Here is a 20,061-nt window from a genome sequence, read left to right as displayed (position 1 = left end):
CCAGGCAGTAAGCAGTGACTTTCTCAGCAGGCTTATGATACAGAGTCCACTGCCTCACTTAACCCACCAGAGAGAATGCTGGCTAATGGGATGAAAAGATGATGTAATGAATACTGTGGCTGAGCCCCCATCGGCCCTCTAAAACTGCTCAGCTCAGGACAAAGTTTCCTCTGCTGCATGCAACTTATTCAAAAGAGGGAACTCTATTATAATAACGGGATTATTTCAAAACATAGGGCCTTCTATTCTTTTTTTTTTTTTTTTTAGGGCCTTCTATTCTTAATATAGCACATAATTCCCCTAGAAAATCTTACAGTCAGAAAACCAATGAATAGCAAGAAATCTTCCGGTCAAATAAAATGCATATTTTAAAAACTTTATTCTATAGGAATTGTTTCAAAACTGAAAACTGACACTGTTAGAAGCCTAGCTGCTCTTCAAAATAGCAGGAAAATTTCATAATCAAACCCAACAAATATTTTATGTTACTGTCAGAAGAAAAAGGTCTTGACCTCATAATTAGTTTACTGTGACTCTGAAGGTCAATGGAGCATGTGTTTTTCCATATGTGGAAATATACTTGAATTGACCCATTTATGCTATTGTATCCTTTAAATACCACAAGGAATAAGTAAATTCAGTGATCAAAGTCATAACTGAATAAATTTATTCATAGCCAAATGGCTAGGCACCCTATTAAAAGCTAAAAGAACATCCTTCCATACACTAAGGGAAAAAGATAATCCTATCCAGTAAGACCTGTTCGGTGGTAACAGTACTGTTGGGAGTTTCATTTAAAGCTTGTACTTTTCAAGAGTAGTTCAAGAAATACGGAGCAAGTCTGGACTATTCCTACTCCTGAAAAGGCCCCAAACCTAAATTCAAACCAGGGCTGCAAAGGCTAATCACACAGACCCCCACTACCAAAACACATTGTTTGGGTACATCATCTTGATCAGAGACCTCTCCGAATCAGTGAAGAGCAGGGTTTCCCCTGGTCAAAGGCAACACAAATGACTCACAGTGTCGCATGAATAAAGGGCATTCCACAGTCCAAAAGCACTACCTCCTACATTCCATTCTTGCACATTAACAATGTATATTAACAAAGGGCTCCTGAGTTGTACACAAACCAGTTTAATTTTTCTTTTCAATTAAAATATTCCCTAAAGTGATTTGACAATACAGTCCTCTTTTCATCAAACAGCTGTTAACAGATTCAGGGAATAAGCAGATCTAAACCCAAACAAACTATACTATCAAGCGCCAAGACTCAGAACTGAACCATTTAAGCAAGCAGACAAGTTAGGGGACGTGTACCCACATTATTCTGCCATATTTTTTCTACCCCTATTGAGCTAAGTCTACTAGCCTCATATAAATCTTAAAAGCTACTCAACACTATTTGGCTAGAATGGCCCACCAAAGTAGTCAAAGTTCATTCCTGGTAAACGTTTAAAAAACTGTAACTAGCAAAACTTACTGTCATATAGAACATCAGAGTCTGAGAACTTTTTTGAGAGCGGGGGTAGAGGTTAAATAATGGGTGATTTTCTCACAACCTTAGAAACAGCATTTTCTTCCGCTTAAGTTTTGTCTACATGGATCTAAAAGAATATATCAGTTTCTATTCTATCTAATCAGTCTGTTACTATGTATATACAGCCAAGGCAAATCAACAGCTGCTCTGGGACACAGATGTATAAAATTAATTTCAGGGCTTCTTCTGGAAGTTCCACTTGACATCAGGATTTCCTTATAGACAGAGGGTGAGGGAAAATGGCACTTTCCATTTATATGGAAAATAATTCAACAAGCCTGCCTGTATGGGCAGAGCCTGGGCTCTGAACTTTATTCTGAAATGCAAATAATAAAATAAGTTGTATTATTACTCCAAATATTAATCATAAACTTAACCAACTTCAATGGAGTAAGTATTTCCTTTCTAACCCTTCCCAAAATGGTATCACCCAAATCACTCACATATTAATCAGAAGAACTACATAACCACCCACAACTACATATGCGTCCAACAATTCTTTCAGAAGACTGGGGTAGCAGAGACCTACAGTATTCTGAATGCTTTCTCAATCCCTCAATTACTAGTTTTAGTTTCTTATTACACAGATAATAATACTCCCATCATTCTTCAAGTGAGTTCTCTATTTTTAACCTATCGATTAATCACAGAAACACACAGCCTAGATAGAGCTTATTGCAAGGTTGCCAAAGACCAGTCAAAATATCAGTCCTCTGTTTTATTCTTTCTATAAATTCAGAATTCTCCAAGTCATATCATACATATATATTTTTCGGTATCCTCACTATAGAAATATAGTCATAGATGCCATTTCTCAATGGCATATCCTTGGCAAAACAGAAAAGTCTATTTGGGATAATTTCCTTTAACTATCTATACTAACCTTTTAGGTTATAATATATTAAAGAATGCTTTTAAAAGATAAGATTTTAAAAATAGAAATAAGATTTAGAATATTTTTAAGAACTTCACAATTTCAGTATTACCAGCTTTTGCTAAGATCCTCTTGGTCTGGGTCAGATAATATAAAGCATTACATACAAAAGATGACCATGGCCATTCTCTTGCCCTCAAGGAGTTAGAAAGTAGGTTTCCCCTCTTCCTTTTAATCAATTTCCATTTAATTCTATGCCCTTTTCACTGGCATTTTAAGGATTCATGGAATTAGTTACTTGCTTTACATGTCTAAGTAGAAGGAAGATAAAGGTACATTCTAATACACCAAAAAATGTGTACCAGGAAAAATTCTCAATAAATCCTTCAAAAATACTCCATTTAAATATAGGATCTGAACAAAATATATAATATATAATGGAGTTTGGATTTAACAGAAACTATCAGACAATTCACTGAAATTTATCTAAAAGGCAATAAAAGTCTTTAATTAGTAACATCTTTAAAAAGGGTGCAAAATATAAGCATTATCCCTTATATTAACACTTTTTAAAATATTTCAGAAATTTTCAGAAATTATTAAACTGGTAATCCAGAACAATTATAATATGATAAAAACCAGAAACTTGGCAAGTTTTTTTATATAAAATGTCAACTACCCAACCACTCCTAGAGCCTTCTACAGCCCCATAAATTTTGACCTCTTCAAAAAGGCCATATCTTTTCTAGAGTTTAGAACAGGGATTGAAAGGCTTTAGGTATGGAAGGAAAGATGCTCTCAGGTCTACTAGGTAATTAATACTACACCTGAAATACAAAGAAGAAACAGGGTGGGGGGATGGGGGAAATAGGTGATGGGATTAAGGGGTGCACTCGTGGTGATGAGCACTGGGTGTGTATGGAAGTGTTGAATCACTGTATTGTACACCTGAGACTAATATAAACTATGTTAACTACACTGGAATTTAAAATAAAAATAAATAAAATTTGTAAAAAAGAAGAAAAATGGTTATAAAAATTACTTCAGATTTTTCTTTGGATTCTCATTAGTAATGCAACAAAAAAACAATAATTATAATTATATCAGTAATTAACATTTACTTCTTAGTGCACTTACTTTTCTACTTACTTCTTATATATTTTCCAAACTTTCTACAATGAACTCAACATTTTAAAACTTCACTACAAAAAAGGAGCCGGGCTCCCCGGGTAAATGGCTGATTCCTAAAGCCAGAGCACGAACACACATGATAAACCTAGAACATCTTTTGTAGGGCCAGAAAGTAGGAAAAGGCTCAAAACACAAAATAATGTGGGTATATCAAAAGGATAAGGGAGGCAACCGAAAGAGCTGCCAATAGCCAAAGCAGTTTTGGAATATAACCCCAAGTATAAAATAAATATCCATGAGTCTACACTGATATAAATAAATGATTAAATAAATAATAAGTAAGAGAGAAGAGATAAATCTCACATTGTACAGAAAAGAGTTAACCTAGCAGGTCTGTTATCCTTTGAAATGTCTGCTCACAAGACTGGCTCTTAGCTACCATCTAAGAACCTCGATTTTAAGAGGGCCCCACCATTTCCAGAACTAAAAAGCATGGCTCACTATGCTAAACTCTTGGTACAAACAATATGGTTTATGCTAAACATCTGCTTTCCTTCAGGGAGTCTAAAACTTGGGGATGTGTCAGGCAGGGGATGCCTATGTGACCAGCCCCAGTAAAAATCCTGGGCACTGAGTCTCTAATGAATTTCTCTGATTGGTAACATTTCACCAGGAATGTCACAGCTCACTACCTGGGAATCAACTGCCTCCTCTATAATGCTACTAAAAGAAACTCTGGAAGCTGGCACCTGGTTACCCCTGGATTTTGCCCCATATGCCTTTTCACTTGTTAATTTTGTACAGTACCCTTATGCTGTAATAAAGACCAGCTGTGAGTACAACTATATGCTGTGTCCTGTGAGTCCTTCTAGTTGATTGTTAAATCTGAGAAAGGTCTCGTGGACCTCTGAGACATATTCAGAAGAATTCCAAATAATTTATGTAAATAATTCACCCTCATTACTCTCAACCCTTAAAAGCATGAGCTATATATTTGGTGGCTTCCTTCCAAAGGGTCCAATAGAGATAGCAGGGAGAAAAGAATAATTTTATTGTTAGAGAAACCTATGTCAGCCAGGAGATCAAGGTTAACACCTTCAGTGATAAGAGTACACACTCTTGATATGATTATGATGAAAATGGCACTTTACCTGTGTTCTTCCTATCAAAAAGCCATCACCCCAGTCTAACTATGAAAAAAAAATTAGATAAACCTAAACTGAAGCGTGTACAAATTATCAAAGCAATACTCCTCAGCATTACCAAGGTAATTAACAACAAGAAAAGCATAAGAAACTATAATAGTTGAATAGCCAAGGCATTCTGTAGATACTTCAGAAATGTAAAGACTACTTTAAACCCTCCTTAACATGGCTTCAAAGGATCCAACAGGCCTCTAAGGATTAAGCTATCTGCAAGCACTGCCTTCCAGAACAAAGAGTAACAGTCTTTAAAAGAATGTAACAAAATGTAGCTCTCAACAATGTCACATTTACAGTGTCCAGCATCCAATAAAAAATATTTTAAAACTATTAAAAATTACTATTAAATTATCTGTCACGATGTAGGAGAATATGACCCATAAAAATCAGTCAATAGAGATCCAGAAATGACAGAAACGATGGAATTAGCACATGTGCTCTTTAAAAAGTTATTATAAATAGGCTCAAGGACTTAAAGGAAAAAAAAATAAACACAATGAAGAGAAAATAGAAGATATAAGAAGCAGACTCAAATACAACTTTGAAAGATAAAATACACTCTCTATCCATAACAATAAATTCACTAGATGGGACCAACAAAAGATTAGATTTGGGGGAAGAAAAAAAAAATGAGTAAACTTGGAGAAATGGAAATAGTAGCTACAAAGTGAAGTGCAGATGACAAAACAATTAAAAAAAAAAAAAAGAATGCTCAAAGCCTCAGTGACCTTTGGAGCAACACCAAACAGTCAAACGTATGTGTAACTGGAATCTGAGAGGAATGAAAAGAAAATACTCTTTGAAGAAATAATAAAAACTTTTTAAAACTGAGAAAGACTATAAACCCACAAATCCAAAACTGTCATCAAACTTCAAGCAAGAATAAATATACACACAAGAACAAAAACAAACAAAAAACCCATGCCAAGGCACACCATAAATCAAACTGCTGATAACCAATGACAAAGAGAAAATCTTAAAAGCAGTCAAAGAAAATAATTTACACACAGAGGAAAAAGAAAAAAAATCAACACAAATGTTTCATCTGAAACTATACAAGGCACTATCCTGGGCACTGAGTCTCTAAGAGGTGTCTCTGGTTGGTAACATTTCACCCATAATGATATTGCTGAAAAGCTTAAAGCATAAAACTGATGACCTATACTTCTATATCCAGTGAAAATACCTTGCAAAGATAAAAGCAAAACTTTTCTGAGACAGAAAAAAGCTGAAAGAATCTGTCACGAACAGATCTGCATACAAAAAAATGTTAAAGAAGGTTCTTCAAGCAGAAACAAGATTATACAAAATGAAAACCTGAATTCACATAATTGATGAAGAATACCAGAAATGGTACATTCGCAGGTAAAGAGACCTTTTATTTCTCATCTTAAATTTCTTTAAGTTAATTGACTTAAAGCAGAAGTGATTAACATACTGTCAGGTTTATAACATATGTAAAAATAAAAAATCTGACTACAATAGTACAAAGGATAGAGGGGAGAAATAGAAGTGTAAGATTTTAGGATCTTACATTATACATTAAATTTATGCTATTATTTGAAAGTAGACTGTGATAAGCTGACATTCATTTTGTAAACTCTGGAGCAACTAGTTTTTAAAAAAAAAGTTTTTTAAAAAGCCAATAGTAGAATTACAATACTAAAAAATATACAATTAGTCCAAAAGAAGGCAACAAAAGGGGGGGGGAAACAAGACAGAAGGTACAAATAGAAAATAATAACAAGATAATTTAAGCCCAACCATGTCACTAATTATATTAAATATAAATTATCTAAACACTGGAAGCACCATGCCAAGTGCTAAATGATAATTTAGTGAATAAAACAGATCTTTGTGCCCTTGGGAAGGCTGCACAATGGTGCAGATAAAGAGTTTGGATGGGGGGGGGCTGTCCCCACATACCAACATGCAAATATAAAATTACAAATTGTGATTAAGGACTGTGAAGGCAATAGAGTGGGCCTCCTGACACAGAAAACCAGACGAGGTCCTACTGAGTTAGGGTGATCAGGGATGGCCACTCTGAGGGGACAATATCAAATCTCAAATCTGTTCAGCAATGTATCTCCTGAAGAATGAATCTTTATGCTTAAACCCAAAAAGGAAAACAGATTAAAATCAAAGTAACTCTGACTGACCAAGGATTAGGGTACCAGCGTCATACCCACTTTTTTCCTTTCACTTACCTGAGATTTGCAAAAAACTCCTGAAATATCCAGAGGGGTCCAAGAAATACTGAAATCATTAGTTGGATACTGGAGAAGAGTTCTGAGCAGGAACAAGGAGGGACAGACCAGTTGATGGTTAGGTGGAGAATGGACTTCAGGAGGTTCTCCTGAAGTCTCCTGAAAGAAGTTGCTGAGGGGAGAGAAAAAGACTAAAAAAATATATAGTATACTTAAAGTAATTAGGAAAAAAGCAATAAAGATGGGAATAAGAGAGATTCCAATTTTTCCTACTAGATACTTCTTGATATATTTGCTGACCGATAGGGAAAGAAAGCTGAAATACTCAAAAGTGAACCCTAGGTTTGGGTGACTACATGGACTGTGGCACTGAACATGGAAGAGACAGATGGAGGTCACATCAAGAGTTTGGGATCCATCAATCTAAAGTAAAAAAGAGATGTCAGGACTAGAGATAAGAAGAGGCTACAGAGACAGAAGGGAAGTAGACAGACCCCCACAAGCTCTCTGTCTTCTCCAGTGATGAGGGGGAAAAAATGAATTCATTATTTTCAAGTACCTCCTAGCCAACAATAACCAGAAATTAATGGATTCAGCTGAACTGAGAGAATTAAAACCAAAAAAAGGGGGAGTGAGAGAGAGAGAGGGACAATAAATCAAATATAGCACTATGAAAGAGCCAACAAAATAAACAAGTCAGTAATGAAGGCAATCTGCTCCTGAAACGGACCAGCATTCCATCTAGGTTTCTGGATAATAGTGTTTCAGGTTATGTCCAGATTAACTGCTTATTTTAGAAATGTAAATCAAGTTTCTGAATTAATAGTTATAGCTATAAAAGAATTTCTAATAAAGAGAAGTTTTATACAAATGTCACAGATTGGACCAATGCATCAATATATTCACAAATTAGCAACATAAAATCTGTGAAGAAGCATTTTTAACTACACTCTATAATTTTGGGAGTGGTCACCTATGCAGCAATTATACTACTTGTGTATTTTGTAAGGTGCAATTACTGTTACCTTCCCGACACGGGGTATTTATTAATAGACCAACTTGTTCCTAGCTTTTGGTTTATTTTTATATGTTTCACATATTTTAAAAAATTGCTTCCTCTGCTTAAAATGAAACAGTCCAGACCCTGTAATCATACTTTCTTCCTTGCCGTCACAAACCATACCAATTTGCTATTATTTGGCTCAGTGCTAAGATATTATTATTTCTTGAATAAAAAAAAGTTTATGAATACATTTAAAATTCTTGAGATCCTTATCTGGACATGAGAAATTATTTTCAATTGCCTGAAATAATTTTTGAAGATACTGTTAATAAAAACCCAGATTTAAATTTTTCTAGGGATGCCTATCTGGCTCAGTCGGAAGAGCGTGCAACTCTTGATCTCTGGGTCGTGAGTTTGAGCCCTTTGTCAGGTATAGAGATTGCTTGAAATAAATAAAACTTTAAAAAATAATTAACAGGATCGAGTCCTGCATCGGGCTTCCTGCTCAGTGGGGAGTCTGCTTCTCCCTCTGACCCTCCCCCCGTCTCATGTGCTCTTTCTCTCATTCTCTCTCAAATAAATAAAATCTTTTAAAAATAATAATAATAGAGGTGCCTGGGTGGCTCAGTCATTAAGCTTCTGCCTTCAGCTCAGGTCATGATCCCAGGGTCCCAGGATCAAGCCCCGCGTCGCTTCTCCCTCTCCCTCTGCTTGTGTTCCCTCTCTTGCTGTGTCTCTCTCTGTCAAATAAATAAAATCTTTAAAAAATAAATAAATAAAAATAAAAATAATTTTAAAAATAAAAATAAAATTTTCCATTCAAAAAGCTACTTGTTATCAGATTTGTATTTTTACAATACACATAATGTATATTCACTGCCCCCCAAAAAACTAGAATTGTTAGTACTAAGATACTTGTGTGCTAAAAATGGCATAAATATATATAATTATCAATAATCAATATCTATTATTCAATATATCATATATATTATATATTATCAATATATATTATTCAGATGTATTGGGAAGAATAGGGTATTATATGCATTATAATCAGTCAATCCTACTGGCAAAGGATAGATAAAATTCTATAAGCTATGAATAGGGTGAACACAAAATGACCAACGCCGGACTTTTTTGAGCACAAAAGTAGGTCCTATTAATGACATGCCAGAACAGAGTCTAAATCACAACTGGCCAGGGTCTACGGAGACCTATGGTCACTGTATCCACGAAGCACCCATTACCAAGTAAAGGCTCACTATTTCCTGCCAACACTCGCCTTTCTGGATTTTTCCTACACTGCCAGTAGCGTGTATGTTTTCAGTCAACTACAAATTTTTATTGTTAACAAAGGGGTGAGTCAGCAAGGCTGCCATCAAGTGGAAGGGTCGAAACCAGAAGAGGAAAGAAGGTGTCAATAAACTGCACAAGGAACCAAATGGACAGACAGAAAACCCACACTTAGCAAGCAGAATACCAGTAGGGGTGGGAAGAAAAGATGAAGAGACTGTCCAGTAGAATTAAATGGGCAAGCCTAAAACAAAGAAAAATATTTATGCATGGGTCACCTTCACATATACTGCATGAAAAGGAATTTGGAAAAACCTGCCTTCATAATCTTAATATTCTTTAAAGCCCGACTCTAAACCCAGTAAATCAGAACCCACATTTTTATAAGTTCCTTAGATCATTCTCAAGCACACTAAGTTTAAGAAGAGCTACTTTAAAATATACTAATATTTTTATTCTAAAATATACTATTATCTTGTTTATGCCATTTTTAACACACAAGTATACTCATTTAAAAATAGAGATTGGAAGGGGCGCCTGGGTGGCTCAGTAGGTTAAGCATCCAACTCTTGATCTAAGCTCAGGTCTTGATCTCAGGGTTATGAGTTCAAGCCCCACACTGGGCTCCATCCTGGGTGTGGAGCCTACTTAAAAAGAAAAAAAAAGAGATTAGGAAAATTCAGAGGCCTAAAAAATAAATTTTCTGTATTTCTTACAAAGAACTTTTCAGAGTTTGTTTTTTTTTTAAGTTTCTTTATCAAGTAGACTAGAAATATATACTGGCATATGCTTCTTGAGAATAGTATAAGAGATCATCACACAGCTTACCTAGTCTTAAACAAATCATTCTTTAGAAACAGAAAAAGTTATCAGAAATTTAAGAAGAAGAAGATTTTAGGATGTAGTTAAGGTGACTATAATTTACATCTGTAATAATTAAGTGATTTTGGGTTATCTTTAACAATTTAAATGAATAAATCAAATGATGGAATGTTCACTTTGCTCATATAGAATTTAGAAAAGTATAATTCTAAGCCACAAGACTGATCCTCACCTTAACTGCCATCTTTCTACAAAGAATCACCTGAGATTATCTACTTACCTTTATAGCTAATTTATTCTTTTAAATAACAATAAAAAAATGACTAGTTTATTCAATTTAATGATTAAAACAGACAAAGTGTGTATTCTATCCACATCCGTGGTTAGATGGAGTGAGAGATGGGTGGAAGGTATGGCTAGAGCCTAAAGGACAGTGAGTTCCAATATGGAAAGACTATCAACAAAACAACTGATAAAAGTGACCACTCCAGAACTCAGCAGGACACTGAGGGCATATGGGAAATGTAATAAAGCTAAGAATTGTTATCTTTAAAGAATAAACCATCTGGCTTTCCACAAACAGTCGGTGAGTCACAGATTTTTTTTTTTTTTTTAAACTGGAGAGACTTTAAAAATCCCGTAACATAATCCATTAAATTTTAGATAAGACAACTGAAGCCCAGCGAGCACAAGTGACACAGCTGGATCCTGAATTGAATCAACAAATATTTACTGAACACCTACTATGGATAAAACACTATTCAGAGGGCTACAGAAAATACAAGTAAGTATAACGTTAGATGCCTTCCGTTCTCTGCTTCCCAGGTAAGTTACCCACATGGAGCCCTCTGATGTTCGCAACATTCTTTTCCATATTCTAGTTTAGGGGTTTGAACACTTCGGTCCACAGGCCAGATTTGGTTCATCACCTATTTTTGTAAGTAGAGTTTTACTGGAACCCAGCCGTGCACATTCATCTGCATATCCTCTGGGCCCCTTGGGCTCTAGGAAGTCAGAGCTAAGTAGCTGTGGCAGAGATATGCAGCCTGCAAAACCTAAAATATTTACTATCTGGCCCTTTACAGAAAAGGTTTGCCGACCTATGTTCTAGATCACTGTCTGGACGATTTGAGGATTTTGTTTGGGGTTTCTGGTCGGTTTGTTTTCATTTTGAAGCTACTGGAAGGTTAGTTTTGCCTCAGGAGCCACGGCCTACTGAACACCGTACTAGATGGTTTTGAAGGAAAACCTGGTGGGCTAAATATGGCAACAGACAACATCTCTGAGGAACAAGTAAAGACTTGCTCTGGGGCATAGAGGACAAGAACCAAAGGCGAGAGGACTCTCAAATCCAACCAACATTTACTAACTGCTTCCTAAGTACCTGCCATGGGGCTAAGCTCTGGGGGCTCCCCACATAGGTAAGATCAACTCTGTTCACAAAGAACTCACCATCTGGTATAAAGAAACAACACTTTTACATTAAGTGGAGTAACAGAAGCTAGTGGACAACGAGTTAGAGTCCACGAAGTCCACTGACACGAAGAATAATTAACTGAGGCTGAGGGTGAGGGAAAAGATTCAAACCCAAGGACAGCCACGCAGAGACCTCGGTGGCGCCCCCAGAGCTGCAGACCCGGGACGTGGCCAGGGTTGGGAGCTGAGTCCACGGCTGTCTCAATCCAAAGGCTCCTGCTTGTACGTGGGTGGAGTTAACCTTTGGCCTATTCGCTGCTTCCCGAACTCCTTTTATAGCACACTTTATTTTTTGTTTAACTTTTCCAGTATATTCCTTTAGTTACATTTTAAACTTACATGCAGCTGTAGTCATCTGTGCCTATTTTTACTGTGCTTGTTTTTAACCTCAACTCACTGTTTCCTTACTACCTTCCGATACAGATATTATTTACCCTCTTACTCACCTTTTTATGCCTTTATTATTTCAGTATATTTTGCCTTTTATTTAGTTACATATTTTTCTTACCTACGTCATTTCAACTATTTTATCCTAGATGTAATACCTTCAACTGAGAGGAAGAATTGTAATATTTTACCAACTAGTATCACTACACACCCAGCACACAGTGGGGGAGTATCAGTTCTGTGATTAGGAAACAGCACAGTAAATGGCGAGGGGGGGAGACTATTCCAGGCCCCCTTAAAAAGGGAGACAGATGCATCTTTACTTCCCAATTAAGTTTCTGGCAAATCCTTTCTAAAGGCCAAGGAAGTAAAACCCTGACCCCAACTCAAGCCATACTTAACTGTGCCAATTTAAAAAAAATAAACATCCACGTAAGGAGATAGTCTAAAATGATCTTTCTTATGAAGTGTTAGACTAACTTTAAAAACAACCAAGAGAGGGACACCTGGGTGGCTCAGTCGGTTAAGCGTCTGCCTTCAGCTCAGGTCATGATTCCAGGGTCCTGGGATCAAGCCCCGCATCGGGCTCCCTGCTCACCGGGAGGCCTGTTTCTCCCTCTCCCGCTCCCCCTGCTTGTGTTCCCTCTCTCGCTGTGTCTCTCTCTCTGCCAAATAAATAAAATCTTAAAAAATAAATAAATAAATCATTAAAAACAAAACAACAACAAACCAACCACAAGGAAGTACAAGGTCATGTTGCTGCACTAACTTCCAAAAACCTTTGTATCTGCATCCTCTAATCATTTGGCGGTGGTTATCAGGAGGAGCACACACATTGCGGACCAAGAAGGAAGCACAGGAAAAAGTGCCTCAGCTCCAGCTCCTGTGAACTGTCATGCCGCTATAAATCACAGGCTAAAGTTTTTGGAATTAGGCACAATAAAAGACCTAGATCCAAATTCCTAGACTATTTTCTAGGACGCAATGATCCAAGGATAAATTCTCATTAGACATGATTTATCTACCTCCAAGTCAAAACTCCAAAACTTCTTGTAAATAATGAAAGCCACCGTGTATTAAACTATGTGTCAATTCTGCTGCCATTTTTTTTAATAATGTCTGGATCAAAGCCCACTCGGCTCCTTTGACGGTCCTCCACTGCCTCTTTCCTCTCGCTGCTGGAGGTCTTCCCGATAGCTCGATCACGAGAATTCTCACAGATGCAGGGAAGGCGTGACTAGAACACCCAATAAGGCTTCTATGTCTTCCGATGACTGCAGACTGAGAAGTGCTCCAAAGGCTCTCTCAAGGTGGGGACGCTGCTGGATTTCACGACACTATGAAAGCCCAATGCTTCCAAATCCCACTTGTATGAGCAAGAAAAATTCCTGAACTCCTTCACGTATTTACACAAAGTATCATTTGGGTCAGGCCAGAAATTCCATAGCCGGCGGATTATTCTTTGGATCTCAGGTTCTTTCCAGACATTGCCTTTCCCACCATCCTTTTTATCACATTTGAATTCCATACAATTCTCCCATCTCCTTAGGTCTGTTCTACCAGCAGAAGTGTCAGAAGAAAACCTCATCTCTGTGTTCTCCTACGACCTCCTCTAAACTCTCTATTAATAGTCCAGTCTCTGAAGAAGACTTCAATCACTCTTTACCCATCTCATTCCTTTCTAAACTGGCCTGCCATGCTACTCCTCTACCCAATACAGGGCGTATCAAACAAAAATGAGCTATTCTGGAGATATAAAATCTGACCATGGAGAGCAACGGTTTTGCAAAAACAAAACTGGAAAAATCACTTATTAAGGAAATCCAGTCAGTAACAGCACCCCCTTTTCTTTACTAGTCAAATACAGATGCAGCCTTCAAAACAACCAAGAGGGACGCCTGGGTGGCTCAGTCAGTTAAGCATCTGCCTTCAGCTCAGGTCATGATCCCAGGGTCCCGGGATCAAGTCCGGCTCCCTGCTCAGCGGGGAGCCTGCCTCTCCCTCTGCCTGCCGCTCCCCCCACCCCCGCTTGTGCGCGCTCTGACAAATAAATAAAATCTTAAAAAAATTAAATTTAAAAATAAATAAAACTCAACCAAGAGGTATTTGGAATTTTATACTAAGTGCTACATTCTGCTTTGTCCCTGCTAGTGAGCTGTGCCGAATACCTCAAGAGAAGTATACCAGTATACTATTTAAATGTTTATTATCCCATGGAGTCATTAACACTTTGTAATGAAATGGAATGGCATCCCAATGTATGCCTCCTAATGGTTTTTGTAAAACTCATATGAAACGGCTATTCACTTCATCAGCTTATGTAACCAGAGTGTTATAAAAATAATTATCAACTGCTCATTAAAGCTAAACACAGGGTCTCAAAGAGTAATGCTTTACTTTGGAACTCAAGTTTCTTCCTATTGAAATATAGCTCTTAATTAAAATGAAATCACCCCCCCCAAAAAAGGATATGAACTTTAGTGGCACAATTGAACTTGATAGCTGCCCTACTCTTTAAAAAATATATTTCATACATAAAGATTTGAAAATCTCAGACACTGCAGCAAGATGGAGTACAAGGAACAAGTGCCTGACTTTAAAGCCACGGCTACCACTTAGGAGCTAAAAGACCTCAAATAATTCGCTTAAGCCCCTCTGAAGTTTTAAAACTTTGTACAACAACCTATATCTCACAAGGTTTGCAGGAGGAGTTAGAGAACATTTGCTCCTTCAACCAGTCCCTCATTGAGCAACTATTATGTTTCAGGTCCTGGAACACATCAGTAGGCAGAGGCTATGCTCAACTTACTTTCTATCTGGGGTATGCACTAAATAGACAAAATTAAGTTATTGGTAAAACAAGAAAACAGTGCCCAGAATACAGAGGTGCTCAAAAGTTTCTTCCATCCTTAATGTTGATATATACTCAGTTCTGTTCAATCATATCTGTTCCTGGTGAATTATAAAGTCAATCTTATAACGTATTTACATTCACTTATTCTTGACTCCAAACAGAATGAACAACAACAAAATTAAGGTTGATTCCATCAGAATAAAACTAACCCAATCTTGGAGATGCAAGGACTTTGCAGCTGTCACAACAGAAGCCTGTGGAAACACACTGCCTGATTCTTAGGATCTGACTCATGACTGTGCCTAACAGTCACTGTTCTTCAGTGACTGGACAACATGGTAGTATATTTTGAATCAGTGAAGGGCATTTTCTCCCCACCAACTTTTATGCTTGAAGATAGACATCATTTATGCCCATTCTACCAATATTTATCAGTGAAATCAGTCTTTGACCACATGACTAGGACTCTTCACCAAAAATATATGGATAGTTAAGCATGTTAGGAATAAGATTACATACCATGAACATCTTGATTCCTTTTTTTCATTAAGGAAGTTGGGACAGAAAATAAATGATTTACTTCTTTAACAAAATTGCAACATTACACAACTATATACAGCAGAGTTCCTTTACTATAAATTACAACGGTTAGCTAATCATCTAATCAAAAAGCTCCAATAAAGATGGAATCAGGGGAAACAATGATCAATAGGTCCACTAAAGGTTTTAACTTAAAATATAAAATCCATGATTTATTCCCTAGCATTTTGATATAGTGCCAAGGCCTTAAGGTGAATTTGCTGATCACAGCATTGTCTGCCTTGCCTAAAGTCCAACCCATTTACATCGTCTATGATTTCCAATTTCAATTTCTTCAAAATGGAAAGGGAAGTTGAAGGTATCTGAGGAAAAAACCCTTCCAATCTTATACATTTCTCCGATCTACATGTAATTCAAACTCCCCCCCCCCATTTTTTTTGAAAGGAATTCACTTTTATGGAGTCTGACCAAAGCAGTTAACCTTGTTTACACCAAAACAACCCCTTATTTTCAGTCTCATATTTCACTGAATTATGTAATACCTAATTAAGTTACATGATCACAATTACAAGCATAATTGGCATAAACAGGTTTGGCTTAAAACACAGCCAACTCTTGGTAAGCCCACACAACTTAACCTGTTGGGTGCAAAAATGGTGGGAAAGGCTTTGGACAGTGCGTAGCGTACCACACGCATGTGTTAAGATATTTTACAGAGAAACAAAGGATCTCCGGTAAATCCAGTGAGTTGAGAATTTCTACAAAATTCTTAAAACATTGGGTTAACTTAATATTTAGAGGAAAAATGAAAAAAATTGATCAAAAGCAAAGAAAAATGTTCAAAATATCAACCCTGCAAATACCCCAAAATTCTATGCATATTTTTGTTAAGGAAACCCTATGCATCCATAAAAACTTCTGGAGTTATAAGTAGTAGCAGGTAAATTTCTATATATTGCAGACTAGCTTATTCTCAATTGATTCTCTCACAAAAGTATACTTATCTACCCATTTTACAATCTTGTCTAACATCCCCTAGAAATCACACCTCCCATTTTGAATTAACAAGTAAATAAGTTGGCAACAGATCCAAGTACAAAGCTATGAGAGGTCACCCTAGTCTCTCTCTAAAAGAATAGTTCCTTCTTTGCATTGGTGATACGAAATCTCTTCACAGTCTTCATTTCTCCTTTCATTGCATGAACAACACTGTAACACCCCTTAGAAGAACTGCACCCAGTCATATTTGCACGACTTCTGGCTAAAGTACTGCATTATCTCTATCCCAGAACCACCAGTAAACAGGAAGTAAAATTCATTCAAGCTGAGTTCCAAACAACCTATTTGCACATTGCTGTGAATCATTTGTCTTATTCTTATGTACGATATAAATTTAGTATCAAATCTTGAGATTCAAGAAGAAGGAATTTGATCAGTAAATTTAAATTTAAGAACCAAACATTTTAAGACTGAATCTCTGTACAGGAATTGCCAAAGAAGTCCTGTCAATTAATTTTAAGTCACTCCACCATGAAGCTGAATTTTATTCCTGAAGAGAAAAACCAGGCAAGAGTTATTCCACAAAAAACTTGAGGCCTCTGAAATTGCAGACAACAGATTCTTCGGTACTCCATGATTCTGCTTTGCTTTGACCGTGATTGGTAAAAAGACAGATACTATAGAAAATTCTTAATCATTAACTTGAGTGTTTATTTGCAAATTAACAAATTACAAATCTGATTGTTACACTTTGAGAGAGAGAGCACACAAGTGGGGTAGGGGCAGAAAGAGAGGGAGAGAGAATCTCAAGCAGGCTCCACACTCAGCTCAGAACCTGATGGATGGCTTGATCTCAGGACCCTGAGATCATGACTGAGCAGAAATCAAGAGTCAGACATTTAACCAACTGAGCCGCCTACGCGCCCCTAATTATCTATCACACTTTATAATATGTGTGCTATGTTCAAAAAGGTATAAGATAGTCTTTAAATTAAAAAAAGAGTCCTATTAAACTAATGGGCATAGCATATTACATTTAAGCATCAAGTCTAACCATACTGTTCATGGCACAGTAAAGAAAACCAAATGATTCAAGAGTGAAAGTTAAAGGAAAGATAAATTTTTAATAACTTAAATAACTGCACATATAAATATATTAATACGTTTCACATACACATACACTGAACAAAAAACTAAGGGCTGAACAACTTACGGATTTTAAGACACACTAACCCATCAGCAGCCTCACCTCTACGTCATCCACCCAAGTAAGTGAAGAGCATGAAAAATGACTTCTCACCAGTACATTGTAAATGACAACATATATTTCTTCTTAAAACTTAAAAGCTCCTTCTCCTTTCTTTTACATAATTGATATTTTTACAACAAAATATATGCTTTCTCATAAACATGACCTTATTTTTTAAGCTGACAAGAAAAGTGTTAGGAAGAATACAAAAAAATAGGGACACCCCCTGCCCTGGGGAGCTTAAATTGAGAAATTTTTGAAAGATTCTTTGGCATCATTTATCAAAATTTAAAATGCACATAGAAATTTATACTGAGGAGTAATCACACAAAAGTATAAAGTGATATACCAAGGGATATTTATTACATAATTATTTTTAATAACTAAAAATTAAAATCATTCTAAATGTTCATCAATAAGACACTGATTGAATAAATTATTATATCCACACAATGGAGAGCATTTTAAGTGAGACAAAAAGATGTTTAGGATATATTAAATGAAAAAGCAAGTATCAGAACAGTTTGGATAGTAAATCTCATTATTAAATTCTACAAATAAAAATGTGTATGTGCCTATTAAAATATGCATAGAAAACAGCTATAAAAATATATACCAAACTTGTATGGGGTTTACAGAAACTCTCTTCTTTCTACTAAATATTAAATTTATATGAGTCTGTATTTATTCCCTAAGATTGAAAAGCTCATACTCACACAGAACATTTTAACATTTTAAAGTGTTTTAGTCAAAAACGTAAAAACTTAAAGCATTTTTCCATCTTCCGAAACGATTTTCCTGTCTTTTAATATTTGGTAATTACTATACACAAAACTGATTTTTCTCCTAATACATAATAACTATCTTCCTCTCAGACTTTAAAAGGTGTTAAATTCAATTTTGCAGGACTACAGGAAACAAAGACACTAGGACACAAAATAATAATCATATTCAAGATGTGACTTTTTTGACATTTTACCCCAAATATTTACTATCTTCAGAACAAAAGAATGGGATATGTTTTTTAAACAAAATTTAAGTGGCTTCTATAGTGATAGATAAAACTCGTATCTTAGTTTTCATTTACATATCCCATAGGTTGTACCAATAGCATTTTTTCAGTAAGTATAACACTTATTCATCAAAATATTTTCCACAGATTGTCAAACTTTTTCTTTTATTAATGGCTTTAATCTTGATTTATAGCATATTTCTTCATCTAAACTCAAAACAACTTTGATACTAAAAAATTTTAGATCAAATATTCATCTACTATACTGAACATTTTTAATATTTAAACTTGATTTTCAAAATAAAGATATATGCTTACTAGACTTCATACTTGTAAAAATAATTTTACTTTCCTAAAATACTTTAAAGAATTGAAAATCATACATCTTTACTTTACCTAGTTGTTGATGTGGGTGTCTATCATATTTACTGTGGCAGACATGGATTCCATCTTTCTCATCTACAATCTTCTCTGATGAAAGCACACTAAGACGTCTCATCTTAAGTAATCTTGGGGAGGCTTCCCGAAAACTATCTCTAGTATCCAAAACCACATCTCCCGAAAGAACGGGAGGAATGACTCTCTTTAAAAAATCCATTTTAAGGTTCTTCTGCATTACTAGACCCACAAGCACATGGAAATGTGCTTGCACCCACTTCCTGATGAGAAGGTAAGGTGCACTATTTGTGTAAAACAGCAAGGAAATGTCATGTGAACGGAGGTGGTGCTAAACGCCAGCAGGTCAACTGTCAGCTGTTCTGAAGCTGATTTTTTAAGACATTTGCTGTTCAAACTGATAACAAACCAACAGCTCTAGCCCATGAAACTGCACTTCGTTCATACACAGACGTACACGTACATGTACAGTGGGTGTGAACGGCAATATGGAGACAATAATATGTTTAGCATCCACTTGGTTTAACATTTAGACTTTGAAAATCTAAGCTGTGATCATGTTAAGACAAATTTACTTTCCTTTGGGGCGTGTCTTACTTTTAAAGAAACTTAACAACTGAAATGCAAAACAGTAACTTGTATTCAAAAGATAATTCTTATCATTCTGAAAATTCACTGAGACCTCAGAAACATCAAGTTTTGTGGGACATTAAAAACAGTAATTTAAAACTTTATACTGTATTGTGAATATTCCAATGTACTTCTAAACACACAAAAAAACTCATTACAATCAATGGTAATTATCAATAGTAGCAATGGAAACTTTAGCATGAATTACCCCCCCAAAAAAAGATTGATAATTTAAAAATATATGGATCTAAAGAAGACAAAATTGAAGACTTTAAAGTATAAATATTTAGTTCTATAAACCCAGTAATCAACCTTAACTCCAAAGTTAACTCCAAATAACTGAGCATTCTACTAAATATTTTCAAATAGCAAAAGCAGCTGATCCTACTGCCTTAATGTAGTCCAGAAGTATGACAAAATATGTCAGTGAAAGGTGCCTACAT

At 36.0% G+C, this 20,061-nt stretch overlaps 1 protein-coding gene across 5 annotated transcripts in view; it reads right to left on the bottom strand.

Annotated features, from left to right (window-relative positions):
- Positions 1-20,061, bottom strand: part of FRYL (FRY like transcription coactivator) — a 251,245-nt gene that overhangs the window by 165,890 nt on the left and 65,294 nt on the right. For 2 of the 5 annotated variants that reach the window (XM_028100519.2, XM_088021178.1), the window contains exon 1: positions 18,989-19,258. The exons of 2 other annotated variants lie outside the window; for them this stretch is intronic. In XM_028100519.2, the coding sequence (XP_027956320.2) occupies positions 18,989-19,208 (220 nt within the window). In that variant the 5' untranslated portion in view covers positions 19,209-19,258. Of the gene's footprint in view, positions 1-18,988; positions 19,259-20,061 lie in introns of those variants that run through there. One more of the 5 variants, XM_028100521.2, reaches the window with a different exon arrangement.

This window comes from Eumetopias jubatus, unplaced genomic scaffold, assembly GCF_037043125.1.
Source record: "Eumetopias jubatus isolate StellerSeaLion01/CBP00866 unplaced genomic scaffold, mEumJub1_p1.0 scaffold_2, whole genome shotgun sequence".
NCBI classification, from domain to species: domain Eukaryota; kingdom Metazoa; phylum Chordata; class Mammalia; order Carnivora; family Otariidae; genus Eumetopias; species Eumetopias jubatus.
The sequence above is the reverse complement of the archived record's forward strand: the minus strand, read 5'-3'. Positions and strand labels throughout refer to the sequence as shown.